Source organism: Mauremys reevesii, linkage group 4 (genome assembly GCF_016161935.1).
Source record: "Mauremys reevesii isolate NIE-2019 linkage group 4, ASM1616193v1, whole genome shotgun sequence".
Classification (NCBI taxonomy): Eukaryota; Metazoa; Chordata; order Testudines; family Geoemydidae; genus Mauremys; species Mauremys reevesii.
Window position 1 is genome coordinate 41,433,088 of NC_052626.1, and position 16,943 is coordinate 41,450,030.

Here is a 16,943-nt window from a genome sequence, read left to right on the forward strand (position 1 = left end):
CCAACTCCTATATATAAAAACTCAAAACGCCGCCTTTCCTTGGAACGAGCTGCCCCTGGCCTGGGCATTTGCAGTGTATATTTTATAAAATCTTATCTTAAATGTGGGGAGTCTGTCACCATTTATCAGTTTCAACCTAAAACCAGAAATCCTGCTTATACGAATAAGACAGTCACAATGACTGGGTTCACTTTGTTTGGTTTTTTCCCAATCATTATGTCTAGGTCTGATCCCACGCTCCCTGACCTCAGTTCTGCCCTTGCTGGTTCTGCCTCCAGTTTGCATTCCATCTTCAAACACTGTTCCTAGAGTGATTGGCTGTAGGATGCTGCTCACATGAGAAATGTGTGATGCTAGCCTGTAACGCCAACTCTCCTTCAGACCACCTGTCGGGGGGGGGGGGCGAGGATGTGATTATCACCTGGTATCGGTCATTCAGCCATTGCTGGCTTCCCTTCTGGCCTCAGAGATCTGGTGTAAAAAACTCATCCCTTTTTCAGCAGCAGAGCTGTCATCTCTCCCAAGCTTTGTCTCTGTGGGTTTTGTTCACACATTGCTCATTTCAGATTTTGAGGGGCCAGAGAGTTCTTTTGGAATTCCTTCCCAGTCGGGGCTATCAGGCAGCCTGTCTTGCTTCAGAGCAGAGGTTATCATCCTGCTTTCACTTTTTCTTGATTTCATGTGCTGTTGTGAGGGCTTTACTGTTGCTCGGTTTGGTGGCACTATAGAGTTTCAACAGCATTTGCATAGGTCAACTCCCACCACACGGATTTCTTCCTCATTCTCTCATCAGAGCACCTTCCTGCCTGGAGCGCTCAGGGATTCTCCACATGATGTAATACTTCATCTGAGCCTTGTTCTATACCTCTCTGCCATGTTTTTATCCCAATAATATTCTTTGCAACTTCAGTGAGTTCACACTTTGTCTCCTCTCACACTTCATTTGCCATTTTGTCCTTTGTGCATTTCAGCAATGCATCAAATTCATCCCCAATTACCACTCTGTAGCTTCCTCCAACATACTCCAAATTATTCCCAAAGGACTGAAGGAATCGTTTCATGCATTAGAAGCATGAAACCTGAACTCTGAAAGAAGCAGCTGGTGATCTGACTCAATAAGAGCACCTGGCAGAGTTTTGCAGAGTGTAGAATGCTAGTTTCTGTCTTCCCCGTACAGTAAGAGCATTAGTCTGCTTCTCACGGAGATCTCTCTAAACAATTCCAGGTGCATCTTCCCCTACTGTGGTGTGAAGCTGAATCGCCTAATACTGATCTCACATCAGTTTTACACTGGAGTAACTACTGATTTCAATTGAGTTACTCCTCATTTACCCCAGTGAAAATGAGAATCAGCCCAAAGCATCTTCAGATATAAGCTGATCCTTAGAGCAGAACTCAAAAGACTTGATGATAGTGTCTTCATTTGCTGACCTCTCCTATCTTAGTCTCCCATTTACATTCTTGTCAACAATACCCTTCTATGCATGCACTGACAGCATCTCATGGTTGTTAGTTACTTTGAGAATGTGCAGTAATCTATTACAAATTACTCATTGTTGGATGTAAAATGGAATCACTTACACATTAGTCTCTCCTAGAAGTTGTGAAGTACTGATTAGATTACTTCAGTGTGGGGAAAAGTGAATCATTGTGAATCACTGCCATTTAGTATGGCCTTCCATCTCAGAAGGCACCAAAGATTGCTTCTTGAGCTTGTGAGGCTCTTTTGTCTAGTCTGATGGTCCACCATGAAAAGTGCCAAAGCGCTAACGTAGCTGTAACACTGGTGTTGTATGAGCATTATATACTGAGACTGCTCATATTGGACACCATGACTTTCATGGCATCATTCCCCATAGTAGAAATACTTAGGGGAAGTAGAACTATTAAAGATAGAATAGGGGGATTAGTTTAGTGACAAGCCAAAAATGATTGGGTTACTGCTTTTCAACATCTGCCTTTAACAAGAGAAATAAAAGAGGAACAAACATTTTGGAAGTAAGGAGCATCCTGCAAAGCCAGCTAAAAAGGTAAAAGAATACTTAAGAATATATATTCATCAATTGTGCTGGACAAAATGTATACTATGACAGACAGGGGATTAGCTAACAAACTTCTGGCTCCAAGACTGTTATTTTGGAAAAGTCATGGGGAATGTGTATACCATACTTACACAATGAATCTCTCTTTCTCCCTCTAGTGTCTGTACCACAAAAAGTCTGTTACAGACTTTGAGCAACAGACCTGGATCTTCTAGCTCAGTCATTCAGATCCTGAAGTCTTGTGTTTCATCTCCACTGCCAACCATGCACCCCAGGGATATTGCCTTACAATATCATGAAGCACGGAGGTGACAATTCTCTACACAGTTCTGCCGTAATTGTACCTGGAATACTGTGTTAATTTGTGGGCATCATTTTATCAGAATGATGCTGACAAACTGGATGCAGCTTTGAGCACCCAAATGTGACCAGGTGGTTGTCTGCACTCATTAGGAAGAGAGATCAACAGATAACTAAGGGGATAACAATATATTCTCTCTTCAAATATTTGTAAACAGCAAGGACGGACAGAAATTGTTTAGCGTGATAGTAGAGAACATAATCAGGAGGACTGGGATGAAATTTAGAAGGAAAACTTTTGCGCTGAATATTAGGAAAAAATATTTTCTATTATGAGAACTCCTTAGGCTATGGAATCATCCCCGGAGGGAAGGGAAGGAAGCCTCCTTTCTTGTGAGACTTACAACTAGACTAGGTAGAATACTGGGAAAATGTACCATAGAGCAGAATCCTGCATTGGCATAGGAGGATGAGCTGGATGACCCAATAGTTACATGTCTAATATCTGATTCTGTGCTTGAGACAGGAATTAAAGAACTGCCAAGACAAGTGGCTGAAAGGAATCCACATTTACTTTTCAGACCACAAATTAATTTGATTATTTCCCAGGATTCCATTTGTAAAAAGTAAACTATGATTGTAACCCTTCTCAGTACTTCATCAACCCTGAACCCACACTCATCAGTTATGTGTCAATGCAGCATCAACCAAGTCCTGCAGGGGGCTGTAGAGTTCTTCTGATTTTTCTCATCTGGTGCATGGATTGGAGTACTGTAATGGTCGGAGCTATTTTAAGGCAGGTTGAGGCAAAGATGATGGGCACTGACTGACTGGTCTCCTAGTAATGGATGCAGATCCATTCTTGTTTCAGAAAAATGACACTACTTTCTCATGTCTCTCTTCTATTCCCCATATTTAACATCAAGTCTCCTTCAAGTTTAAACTAGTGACTGACAGATCCTGTAACCTCAAACGTTCTGCAATGACAATTTTTCCATACCAACCTGCCAAAGCAGAAGGTGCTGCGGCTATTTGAAGCTGTAGCTGGGGTCAACTTCAAACTCCTGTTAACTGCACAGTTGTTTTTAGCTCAAAGTGCTATATCATCTTGAACAGCTCTTACAGGAACAGACTTTTTGGAGCTTAAACTGGCTTTGTCCCTTTCCTCTGCCTGACCCAAAGCCGCTGTCATTTCTTCCTTCCTCACCCACATAACCACATCTCAACTGATTGCGGCGAATTGCTTTGTGGTGTGGAAAGACAACGTAGTGTTTCTGTCCTTGGCCTGCCTTATTCACCCGTGCGTTGAGCTCCAGCAGTATCTCACGAGACGTGCAATTACCCCATACCCTATCCCACACCACTGCACAGCAAGACTGCTCTGGGAGAATAACCGTGCATACATTGCTCTTTATCAGTTATTTTCAACAGCAAAGAAACTCCGCAAAACTGGAGCCCAACCTTTGAAAACTAAAACAACCGAGACATTTTCTTTCTAGTCCTCCTGAAGCAAATAAATTAACTGGATCCAAATCTCCAGCCTGCTACCCACCCACTTGCATGCTACAGGAAAATGCCAGCTGGGGAGGGTCCACTTTTCAAGAGCAAAGTTTTGAAGGTGATTGACTATGGAAAGTACCTTATATACTTGTTCATAAGCCGAATATTTTTGGTAAAAAAAAGTGACGCATCAAACAGCGGGAGTCGGCTTATAAATGGGTCTACACTAAAATTTGATGATTTTAAACTCTATGGAATCATTGAATTGAATATCTAATACAGGGATCGGCGACCTTTGGCACGCAGCTCGCTGGCAGGCCGGGCCGGTTTGTTTACCTTCCGTGTCTGCAAGTTCGGCTGATTGCGGCTCCCACTGGCCACGGTTCACCGCTCCAGGTCGATGGGGGTGGCAGGAAGCAGCAGCCAGCACATCCCTCAGCCCACGCCGCTTCCCACCACTTCCTGGTGGGCCACGGGCCAAAGGTTGCCGATCCCTGATCTAATGCATTGTAGTTTTGTTTACCTAGAGCATCTGCAGGCATGGAGCCCCTCAGCTCCCTGTTGCTGTGGTTCACTGTTCCCACTGGCTGAGAATGACGAACCACGGCCACAGGGAGCTGAGGGGCTCCATGCCTGCAGATGCTCCAAGTAAAGAAAACGTCCTGACCTGCCAGCGGCTTACTCTGACGGGCCGGGAGCCAAAGTTTTCCAACCCCTGAAATATAGGGTCGGCTTATGAAAGGGTCATACAGCTTTTGCCATTTTTACCTATCCATTTTGGGGAGTCAGCTTATAAACGAACAGGCTAATGAACGAGTATATACAGTAACGCCTTCCTCTGGCTCTGCCAGTTTGTCTGTTCTTTCTATGTCTGTTTGGGGCAGGGACTACCTTGCCGGCTCTGTATTGTACAGAACCCAGCACATTTGCCACCGTCCCATTGAAGTTGAAGGGGATTTGGATGCCTAAACAGCCTTTACAAATAATAAGTTTAAATTATTTTTAAAATATGTATTTTGTTACATTCCCTTTACCGTCCATACATTTTTAATCAAATGAATTATCTGCTAAGAGGTGGTGGAGAACTTGTAATAGACACCAACCACCTGACCTTTCTTAATTAATCCAGTTCATACTTTCTCTAGTCCGGGACCTTCAAAACTTTGCTCTTGAAAGATAGACCCTTCCCAGCGGGTGATCTCTGTAGGATGCAGGAAAGTGTGCTGCAAGCTGGAGATTTGGATCCAGCTAGTCATCAGGATAACAACCCTATTTGCAAATCAAGTACCTTTATCAGATAACCAGTGGAGACCAGGACAATATCTAATAGTTCAACATCTGCACCAAGATATATAACTGCTTTTGTACAAAAACCTTTCTTCTAATCCTTCTTAAACTCAACCAGACTGATTGGTTTTTATTATTCATGAATTAATTTTTAACTCTTGGTCCAACAGGGGAATTGAATCTCTAACATTTTCCACAGATTGAGGCAAAGAAGCTCTATGTCGACAGCGCAGAACAGCCAAAAGCAGATTTTTTTCCCTTCAACCAACCATTAAAGAATGGTTGTGTATTTTTTTCCTAAACACCTTAGGTGAAAATTTAAAGGAAAAAATGAATACATTAAAATATACATAATACTGTAGTGCTGAGCTGGGAGAACTGATTTCCTTTTGCAAATATACACAGAGGGAAAATGAAGGATGATAGGGAAATAAACGGCAGTTTTAGGGCTTAAAAAGGCAAGTCCTTGTAGTGAGGCGACTTGAGGTGGGGGAGAAATTTGAAGACTGGGTCTGTACTGGAATGGGAGAAACGGGCATGGGCACTGTTTAGGGCATATGGTTCTTTCAGCCTCATAGCTGAAATCACTGGAACCAAAAGCAAATAGTTCTCATTTTAAATCGCAAGCGGCTTCTAACAGTTATAACAGGATGGTCAGAAATGTTGTTTGCTTTGATAGGGTGTGACTTGAATTATTCCTTACTCATACAACGCTTTCAAAAGTGATGGACTGTACAGTGGGAAGCATGTTACATTTTGTGCCCTCCCATAAGCACCATGCTTAAAAACCTCCCCAAAACAAAATAAAAATTCCCGAAGTATCCAAAGATTAAACCAAAGTGCTGATTTTTCCGGCTTCAGCACAAGTCCCCAGCTTCATGCAAATAGTATTTTGTGGTTTGTTCCATATTTTGCACTTTTGTCTTTTCATCCTTTCTCGTATTTTAATATAAAAAAAATCACCGCATTTCTTTAAAATCAGAAACCCTGATGTGGGGGGGAATCTATAAACAGAATATCTAACCACATTTAGCTATCCAATGATATCTAATCTTATTATCTACGATCTAATTATATCTGCTCTAATTCAGACTACAAAAATCTATAAATACAGATGTTATGTACACTGTATCTAGATACCGTTAAAATTATTTTTTAGTTCTAGAATACCTTTTATCCAAAGATCTCAAAAGCTTTAGAAACATTAATTAATTAAGCCATAGAACACTCCTGTGAGGAAGGAAGTATTTTTATATATACTTTAAGAACACACACACTGTATAGATATACACATATACAGACAGTATTCACACACACTACATTTAGGTTATACTTATTCACATATACAGTATATGTACCTGTTTTATATAGAAATACACACACACGGTATGTGTGCTTGTTTATTTATAATATATTACATGCAATGATGTTGTAGCCATATTGGTCCTAAGGTATTAGAGAGAGGAGGGTGAGGTATTATCCTTTAACAGACCAACTTCTGCTGGTGAGAGAGACAAGGATTCAAACTTACACAGAGCTCTTCTTCAGGTCACACACACACACACACACACACGAGAATAAAACTATTTCTTTCTCATCTTTACTCATGTTAAGTCTGTGTAGTGTATAAGGTGCAACAGCACAATTTTCATCAATTATTCTAAGGGTGACTTGTCTGGTATCATTTGTATAAGGTAGAATGTGTGGACACATCAATACATCTCACCACCATTTTCAAAAGGTCACACTTGCTACAATCTGTTAAGGCAGAAAAAGCCCACAAGGAGTGAAAGTAAAATATTTTCTAAAGCTGAAGTGCCACTGTTACAGGCCCCCGTACAGGGATTCATTTGGCTTTGAAAGTGAGTTTTGACTGTATCAGACAGTTGTGCTTCCTCTCCCTTCCCCTGGTCCCAGGTTAGACTGCACTGCAGGCTACGCTCAATTGCCTGGAAGTCACTGCTTAATAATCCAGTTAGGCGTACAAAGTGCCTTGCTCCCTTCTGATACCTTTGCACTACAGATGAATCCGATAAGCAAACTGACTACTAAAAGAGTGTCAGGCAACGGCCTATTAAGGTCTTTGGTTTCACAGGAGTAGCTGCCCAGCATCTCACTACAGCACAGCGCCTCCCCCGCCCCCTCCCCGACACACACACACACACACTCTCTCACAATGACCAAAAATGCAAACGGCAGAAAAACAGAAACATTTGAGAGGCTGAATGAAGTAGCAAGTCAGACGGATGGGGAGAGGAAGGCAATGCCCAGAGAGGCTGAGAAAGGGCTAGAGAGGGACTGCAATCGGAGTGTTGCAAGATATTCATCTGACCTTCTCCCCATCTTTTAGACAGTTTAAAAAAAAAATCAGACAGCGTTTGCCTATCATATCGAATTCTGAAACAAGGAACAAATGAAAGACAAAAGGTAATTCTCAGAAACAGTCTTTCAATCAAGGATCATTTTTAAAAATAAAAAGCAGGCAAAGTATGAATACACACACACACAAACATTTTAAAAAAATAGGATTAACCCTGGCTACCAGTACTGTGGTAACAGTTATAAAATGAGCCCCAGAACTCAATGTCACAAGCCTATATTCTTAACAGTTGTATTTCTAGGTCTGTGAAAATCCCATAAAGATTTTTTTTAAAAATAAGCAAATAAAACAACACTGTTGATGTTTCATAACATGTCAGATTGAATGAACAAAAAATGCAAGGAAAACTTTTTAAAAATAAAATCAGGCAAAGCAAAATTATTTATTATCCTTATTTTTGTGTGTTTAATTTTTTTAATTCTACAAACTGGTATAAAGCGCAGTGGAAGCATGTTTTGTAATTGTTTTTGCTATTGTTTATTTACTGGCGGCAACTGACAGAAAATTATATTTCTCTCCTTTACTTTTCCCCACATCTTTGTGGAGGACGAAAAACTAGAAGCTCTTAAAACGAACATCTCCACATGCAAAATCATAATCACAGAATTAAACATTTTTAAGGCTGTTCTTTTGACCTCTCTTTTGAGTCAAAGGACAGTGAGACAATACGCTCACCGGTATCGTTCACGGTGACGGCTCCATCACCAGCGACTGAGGCTCATTATTACTGAAGGGAACTTCAAAGTGCCAGGAGAAAAACAGAAGGAATTAAAAAATAATGCTTTGTGAAACTATACGCGTGGGAAAGACTAGGAGAATAGGAGAAAAATAGCAACAAGAAATCTCCTAATAAAAACAGCTGTATTAAAAATGCACAATCAGTTCAGAATGAACTGCACTTTGAAAAGAGACTCTTTCACAAGCTCCCCAACTGAAAGTAACTGGCTCTCTCTAACCCATCCAATGGCCTAGTTTTCTTATGTTAAAAAAAAGTGTTTGAGACTTAAAATGTATGGTGAATTGGACATGATTTTCTGGGACAGAAAAGAAAAGTCGGGACTGTAAGAGAAGGGTTCTCACCAAATGCTCTTAGCCTCCTAAAGAACAAACCTAGAACAGGTTTCCTTTTTCTCCCACCCCTCTCAAATGGAATGTAAAATCAGGGAGATGCCCAAAGAATGAACACCTCACCGGCAGTGCAGCATCGGACAAGACAGGCCGCCTCTCTCTATGCTCAATCCATTCCCTTTCACACTAAAAAACAAAACAAAAACAGTTCTGTCATGGAATGTTACTGCAACTTAAATCCCAAGCACAGAAAGGGACAGAAAAGAAACTAATGAAGGAATTAGCATGAGAAAGCACTCTTCCCCTCACACACAAGTTAGTGACTTTCTTCCAAATGGGTTCTGGTTCTATTGTTCATAACATCCTCATGGGCCAAGAATATTCTTTGCAAACTGACAGTCAGAATAAGGATGACTAGAGTGGGATTTTCTGGGATCCTAAAATATGGAATTGGATTTCTTGTACTCCCTTCAGCCCCTCCCAATAGAAAGAAACAGAGTTGAGTAGGCTCCCCCATTTAGAAGAGGGGAGCAAGAAAATTCAGCTCAGCCGGGATACAAACCCAACACAGGTTGTGTGATAACAGCTTGCCACCTGCTTTTCACAAGTTGCCTTTCCGAAGTGTAAGGGGGCACTGAATGGGAACATTGCCTGCGGTGATCAGAATGCACTGAACAGTGCAATGTGCTAGTACTTATTTGTGCACAGTGCTCTTCATAAAGGGCATCACAGAATGCTTTCCAGAGGGTGTCAGAAGCAGTAGCGAATAGGAAATATTAGTGAAACGACCTTAATAATTTGCAATAAAATAAATTATAAACACACACACACACACACAGTCAAAGCAAGGTCACACCTATGGAAAAGAAAATTTAGCATCAGTAAACCTAGAAAGACAGAGAGGAGGAGTGTGCAGGAATGGTGAGGGTTAACAATATACAAGCTCCTGTCCAGCCAGCACAGGGTCAAATGATGTGCAGTGAAAGTTTGAAGTCCTCTATTCCCCAGAGCCTGTTTGCTAATTACATTTGCAATTACAAACATGACAAATATATTTCCGTACAGCGCACTCCACCTCGAGCAGGCATGTTTCTCCTCACGGACAGTCGCTTCCAGCAGCAGGGCTCTCAAAAGCTCTGCATGATCAACAAAGTAAACTGTGCTTCAGCCACAAGGATCACTTTGTGGGCATCTCTAGTGCTCTGAAGAGGCAGGGCAGAGTTTTAAAGAGAAGCAACGTGACAGATACAGAAATTGATATTGATAGAAGTTACTGAAATTTAGTTCAACAATAAATTCCCCAGAAGTTGGCTAAGATTTCTGCAGGTGATTAGTTATTATTATCAATAAATAATAATTTATCCAGCTCAATATTTATTATTAATAAATAATAAGCTTGTTACATTACATTTCCACTTGCAGATCCCACAACACATGGCAATTCAGACTAATTCACAAACTACATGCAACGATCACCTCGCTTACTGCTGAAATGCAGCCAATCCTGCAGGGCAGAAACAGTGCAAGATTTTTCCTGTTTTCAGCAAAATACACAAATCTGATTGCTGTTGCTGTTTTCATTGTCCACCAGCCTCTTCAGACAAAGAGCCAATAGATTCATGGCTACTTGTGGAACTTCTGTTTATTATTTATGTGGTGGTGGTGCCTACGAACCCCAATCAAGGTTCGTGGCCTCATTACGCTAGGCACTGTACAAATGCTAAACCTACCTACCTACTCATGCAAACTAAAAATAAATGTAAAAAACCTTTTGCATTCCCCAGCTGCCAAATTAAGCTAAATAACTACCTAAGATGTGGAGATGGACTTGCTGAGGAGAATTTGCTCCATCTCTGAGGTCTAAAATAAAGTGTCTCTCTCTCTCTCTCTCACACACACACACACAAAATCTGGTTGCCGTTAGCACTTCCCGACTTCTGAACTGTGGGATGCAGAACAGAACAGAAGAATTTGAGAGTAGGGATTCAGCTTTTATATCCAGCATACACCATCATCATCTTCTTTCGCTATTTCTTCTCTAACTAAGTGCAGACAAAACATTTTACATGCTTTGAAGAGGTTTCCCAAGAACGTCCATCATCCCCATAGGGACCATGAGGTGCAGCTGGGTTTAGATATACCCTGTCCCCACTGCATTTCCTTCTTGCATTTCTTTGGAGAGATTCCATCCTCCCAAAACTTTGGGGAAGAGTTGTTGGTGTCACACACAAACCTCCTTAATGGGCTAAAATTATTCAAAGAGCATAAGAAATTTTGGGAAGCGTGAAATTAAAAATAATGGGAATCAAGCATAGGTAATGCAGCAGAAATGTGGCTAGGAGTCTCTGAGTCGGGGCAGTTGGTAGTGAGCAATGTAGTCTCTGAGAAGAAGGATCTGGGATATGAAATCTCTGTCACAGCAACTTTCTTTGAACGCAATCCCTCCAAAGTCTTTTCCCTCTCGGGCTAAATGCAATATTTATTGATTACTTCAAATCAATACAATGAAAGATTTCTGTTTGGTTGGGTTTTCCTCTAATAAATTGATCTTTCCATATCTCTCAATAATTAATATGATTAAAGTATTTTTTTAAAGTGGAAGTTGGGAGGAGGAGGGGATGTTAATAAAAATCCTATACAATAATTTCCCAAATCCCAGTGCCAGACAGATTCTTGATAAGCTCAGTAAAGCAGGATCCCATCCTGTGATGGGAATCTGCTCAGGGAACTCAGCTACTCAGTCCTTTTCATTACAGACACTTCTCAATTTATGCTGCCAGTAAAATATAACAAAAACCAAAAACAACAACTCCTTGTTCCAGTCCTTCAGAAATGCTCAAAGTACACAGCTACAGTCAGCATCTGACACCAATTTCCTTCCATTCACAGACTATGGAGATTTTGGAGGTTACTGGAAACAAAGTCACATTTCCTCAATCTGTAAATAAGAATCAACAAAACAAAAACAATTTACTAAATCTTTCTCTGAATTTGCTCTTTGATTGTATCAAAATTCCAGTACAGCATCTCTCTGTATCTGTGTTTCTATGGTCATACAGACACTTTATTCCTTTTAACTTTTTTTTCTAATTGCACGATAATATTTCATAATCATCATCATCAGACAATGATTTGTGCATCTCTCTTTTATATCAAAGACATAATATCTAGTAGGATGCCCTAATTTGGCAATTACACACACACACGTACGTAGCTTGGTCAGTCTCTCTTTCTCTCTCTTTCCAGGATATTAATTAGAAATGGCAATGACATTTTTCTACAGTCCTATCAACATCTTAGGCAGTAACTAAAGCAAAACAGAAAAAAACCTCTTCTCTCATTTGAGACAGTGAAATTAATATTAAAAGGTAAAATACCAGATTTCACTCTCTTGTGAAAAAATCTTATGTTTACATGCAGCAGAGCTACAATAGAGGCATTTTATACATACATATGTATTTATATTGTATACATTAAAAACTTGTATGTACATATACTGTACTTCAGATAGACATCGTAAGCACAGTGTAAATATGTTCACTCCACCTGCCCTGATCTGTGAGATAAACTGCAGACTCAAATCATTAGCTTTTATGGTTTGCTAATGCTATCCTTGCAAAAGGTTCCTCCTTGGAACTGCTTCACCTGCCCTGACAGAAGAACTTTCCCAAACCCCAGTACATGGAGGTGGCAATGGGTCCCTCAAAGCAGTAACTCCAACACACACACACACACACACACACACACACAGTCTCAACAATTAGGAACAAGTGTTTTCTCACTGTCACTGCAAGATCCAGCACTGCAGGAAACAATGCATACCAATGACCGGAGTCCTCCCCGACTCCTTGTGTCATTTCTCAGGTCAGGACACACACAGACAGAATAGAACTTTTACTACTCAAAGAAGGTGAAATTCAAAGTATTATGGAGTTCGATTGAAAGAGGTGAATTCCTCTGCTCAGTTAGTTCTTGTCTGGACTCATCCTGGATTGGGACTTGTGTAATTTAGAGCAGCTTTCAATATTTTAAAGTTCACATTCAATGTAATGTTCAGTTTGCCAAAATAATTGTTGCAAACATAATTAAAACAAGAGAGTTTGGACAGAAAATAACTATCGACATTATTTCAATACCCAGTATTCAGTGTAGTAAGCCACTGTATGTAGGATAGTACACTCACACAAATAGATACAGATATAAGCATATACACACACACACACAAAATACAATATGCTGTATGTACATATATACTCATGCATATACATTTTATACTTGCTGCACAGTGTACTTGTACTATTACACATACTGGATAGATAGGTAAATATACATATATTGGGCCAAATTCGGCCCTGACTTATACGCACACAATCACACTGAAATCAGATCTTAGTTACACAAGCGTGTAAACTGAAGCAGAGCCTGGCCATTGTATACATTTTTATTTATACACATTATCTGGAAGGCTTCCTACATCTTTCCTCTCCTCTTGACTTTTTCCAGATTCTGGATTAGTCATGGCTTCCATAGCACTTGCCCCATGGCTTGTGCTCCTTTAACTTTACTTTAATTTTTTTTAAATGGGTTTATTTGTTGTTGTTTTTTAATTCTCTCAATTTAGTTTCCCCACAAACACCAAAAATAAATTGTAAATAAGCTTAGAAGCCCTGCAAGCTCAGGAAAAAGAAGACTGAGATCACACCAAGAGTTTATCGTTACCAAAGAATAGCTCCTCCAGCCCATTTTGAAGCCATGGGTCTCTCTCAGTTCCTAGCCACTTTCATTTGTCTAACCAGAAGCCAAAGTTAAGGGAGGCACAAGCAGAAGTGAAGTGCGTTGGATACTCTGTTGTCGGGGGCTGTCCAGGGAGACCATTAAATAGTAAAAGGTACTAACAATAATCAAATGAGTGATTTACTTTTATTGTTTTTGTATGGTCTGAATTGCTTTTCTGGATTCAACAAGTAGAATGGATGAACAGGAAAAAGTTAAGAGCAGACATGACAGTTGGTAATTATCAAGCTACAATCAAGCTATTTTTCATAGAGGTAACAGCGCACTTTCAAAACTTTGACTTTGTATTAAAACACCTAATGGGATGCAATCCACTTTTCCTTTACGTATCTGTTTGTTTATTTTTAATTCAAAGTGGAACAGCCAAAAGCGAAGCACCAGTCACAAAAGCCACAGGGCTTAAACTGGTAATTCCCATTTAAAATAATAAATTTCATGTTAACAGCATTGTTGGAAGCAATGGAATAAGGTAAGGACAGAAGGAATGAGAGCAAGTCAGGAAAAACGGAGAGAGAGAAACAGAAAGATCTGAGAGAGATGAAAGAGCTGTAACGAGCAGAGCAGAGTAAAAGGCATATTTTTTTAATTCTCTTTTAATTCCTGCTAACTAGGATGCAGTTATTAAACAAATAATGAACCAGTCAAAGTGACGCTATTTCCATCTCTGGTGACACCATGGAGCCCTTGTAGGTGACACACAGACTAATATGCAAATACACAAAAAGAGATTCAGCTTAGAAAGAGATTTGTCGGAGAGGAGAAACATACTTGAAAAGAAATTGCACTGGTGGACCGGACACAAATGGCAAGAGGATTCCATCCTGTCTCCCAAGTTCCCCCAAAAGGATCAAATCCAACTTACTTGCTAAAGTGATTTTATACAAAGCATTGTCCGGCACGTTCCAACGTAACATACAAAGAACGAGAACACCAGCAGGTGCCGAGGAATCTGTCATCAGTCCAGCTTGGGATGCCTGCTCAGTAGCTCTCCTCCACTCTTTCCCCACGCTGGCTGCCCTGATTGCAAGCCTGGGAAGCCTGGCTCTCCACAGATGAAGCTTTTGCCTTTCTTTTAAATAAGTGAACACAGTAAAATATCTGTGTTTTAATGTATCTACTTTGTGTAGACAGTATATATCTATTTACACCCACCCATTAGTTCATCTGATAGAAATTTTACATAGCCCTGAGCACAAACAGAAAGTAAATCTGTGAAAGCAGAACATGCATTGTAGATTTTCTGTTTCATCAATCTGTGTTCCCCAGAGATGAAGCATTAAAAGAAGAAGTTGCAAGAAAGAAATTAATAAACTGGCACAAACTAAAGTCAAATCAGACTGAGGAGTGGTTTCCTTAGAGAGATTTTCCTTTCACCTAGGTGGGCTTTTTGGTCTGCACCTGTTCTAAATGGAGATTTGCTTCCCTCCAAGCCTCAGACAGGAGCATTGATACCCCCTTACACAATCCCCTCCCCACCACTACATCATTTGTCCAAAAGACAGGAAATCTGTGGAAGAATTTCTCCTCATGGCTGGGGGGAGGGAAGGAACCTCAAGTAAAAATTGCTTCTCCCCCTTCCCAACTCACAGTCAGACAATACTCGGGCTCACACCAGTGTCAGCCTGTCATTTCCAGCACAGGCAAAACCAAACCAAACCAAACCAAACAGGGCACCTACTGGTTGTGGTAGCTGAGAGGGTCTGAGATGCAAAGTTCGGAAATGTCCATCAGTCCAGTTTTAGCATTCCCAGATGGCAGAGAAAAGCAACTAAATTACAGTGAAGAGAGTAAAGGGGGAAAAAGGGAGCCACAGAAAGGGGACCAGACTGCAAGAAAAGGGACAAGGAAGGAAAGAAAGGGGGTGGGAGAAAAAGAGGAGACAGTTAAAGAGAGTAGGAGAGAAAAAGAGACAGACATATGCACATCCACACACAAACACTCATCCAGACACACTGAAGCAGGCAGAGGGAAGGGAGACAGCTGAGAAGACACAGGCACAAGAGATTTAGATCCCACTAACCCCACTGTAGCTTTAAGACTGAGAGACTGATGAATATGGCAATGCTGCTATTGGTTACCACTCAGGGGCTGGACTTGAAGTGACAGAGCAGAACTGGGCAGGAAGGGGGGTGAGAAGGAGGGAGGTGGGGGGCCAGCAAGTGAGACTTCAATAGACTAACATACCCACACATGGGCTAATAGCATCAGAGGAAGAGAATGCTGATCACACAGCCATAGAGCTTGTGATCCTGCAGTTGGCTAGGCAAAACCAGGGGGACAGGGCGTGACCTTCGGTCCTTTACACAGTCCCCCTTGTCCTCTACAATGCGAATTCCACTGGCAGCAGAACTGAGTGAGACGGGACCTCGTGGCTGGTGGGTCTCCTTTGTTTTTTGTTTGTTTGTTTCCAGATACATAGCCTGTTCGTTCCTCTGAATGCCTGTGACTGTTAAAGTGTCTGCCGGGGGGAACACTTTGGGGTCAGCAACAAAACCTCATGCTGCTTGTGCATTCATAGCAATTCCTGATCATTTCCTCAAGTTATCAGGAATCACAAAAGGGATGAGGAAAAACTGACCCTAACAGAAAGGAGAGAGACGGCAGACACAATATAGTGCTACTGCTGGATACAGTGTAGCTGTAGCTGTGGAGGATCCTATCCTCCCCCAACAGAAATCTGAGGGGTCTGTCTCTATTTACACTTTGGCAGTACTTGGATTGTCATGCCAATAAAGTCTCACTTGAGCTGAAATGAATGTGTGTCAGTTTGAATGTATGTGGGAAACAGAACTTCTTGGATTTATTGGCACTCACCAAAGGGTGATGTCTGTTAGTCAAATCCAGAGTGATGGGTGACTTAGAAATGCAGATAACCGTAATATTAACTACCATCACCTGCTTCAGTCTTAAAATGCAAGTTATTGTGAAATGGTGACTCTCCCCACGTGTGCGTGCACACACACACTTATGCTTCAGCCTCTTACCTACCAACTCACTGTACCTCCAGAAGGAGCTGGTCATGAAATGTACTTAGTGTTCATAAAGCACTCGGACCCTGAAGTGAAAGGTGCTTTATGTATTATTACAACCTACATGCACATCCACACGTACTTCAGTGAATGTGCAGAGACACTATCAAATACATTCACACACAGCAGTTCACACGCACACCTAGACATGCATACATACAAGTTTACATACATCTATGCACACGAGACACATGCACTGTCATGTGCAAACACATCACTCCATTCGTATATCTGTACAAATACACACACAGCTAAACATATATTATATATATATACACACACACACACACACCTACATATACACACACACACGCTTGTATGTGTGTCTGCAATTCAATGCTGAGAATACACCAATATACACACACACACTGACTCAGCCCACTTAAAATACATACAAACAGACTAATATATGCAGATCTCATATACAAACCCTCAAATCTTTCATTCTGAAATATACACATGCAGCCTCTTTCATACAAAGAATAGGGCCTGATTCTGATCTCATACCAATGTAAATCAGAAGCAAATTAAATGAAATCCATG

At 40.9% G+C, this 16,943-nt stretch overlaps 1 protein-coding gene across 5 annotated transcripts in view; it reads right to left on the reverse strand.

Annotated features, from left to right (window-relative positions):
• Nucleotides 1–16,943, reverse strand: part of ESRRB (estrogen related receptor beta) — a 165,368-nt gene that overhangs the window by 94,980 nt on the left and 53,445 nt on the right. The window contains exon 3 of one of the 5 annotated variants that reach the window (XM_039535266.1): nt 8,701–8,763. The exons of the other annotated variants lie outside the window; for them this stretch is intronic. Within the exon in view, the coding sequence (XP_039391200.1) occupies nt 8,701–8,714 (14 nt within the window). The 5' untranslated portion in view covers nt 8,715–8,763. The remainder of the gene's footprint in view (nt 1–8,700; nt 8,764–16,943) is intronic. 5 annotated transcript variants of the gene reach the window in all.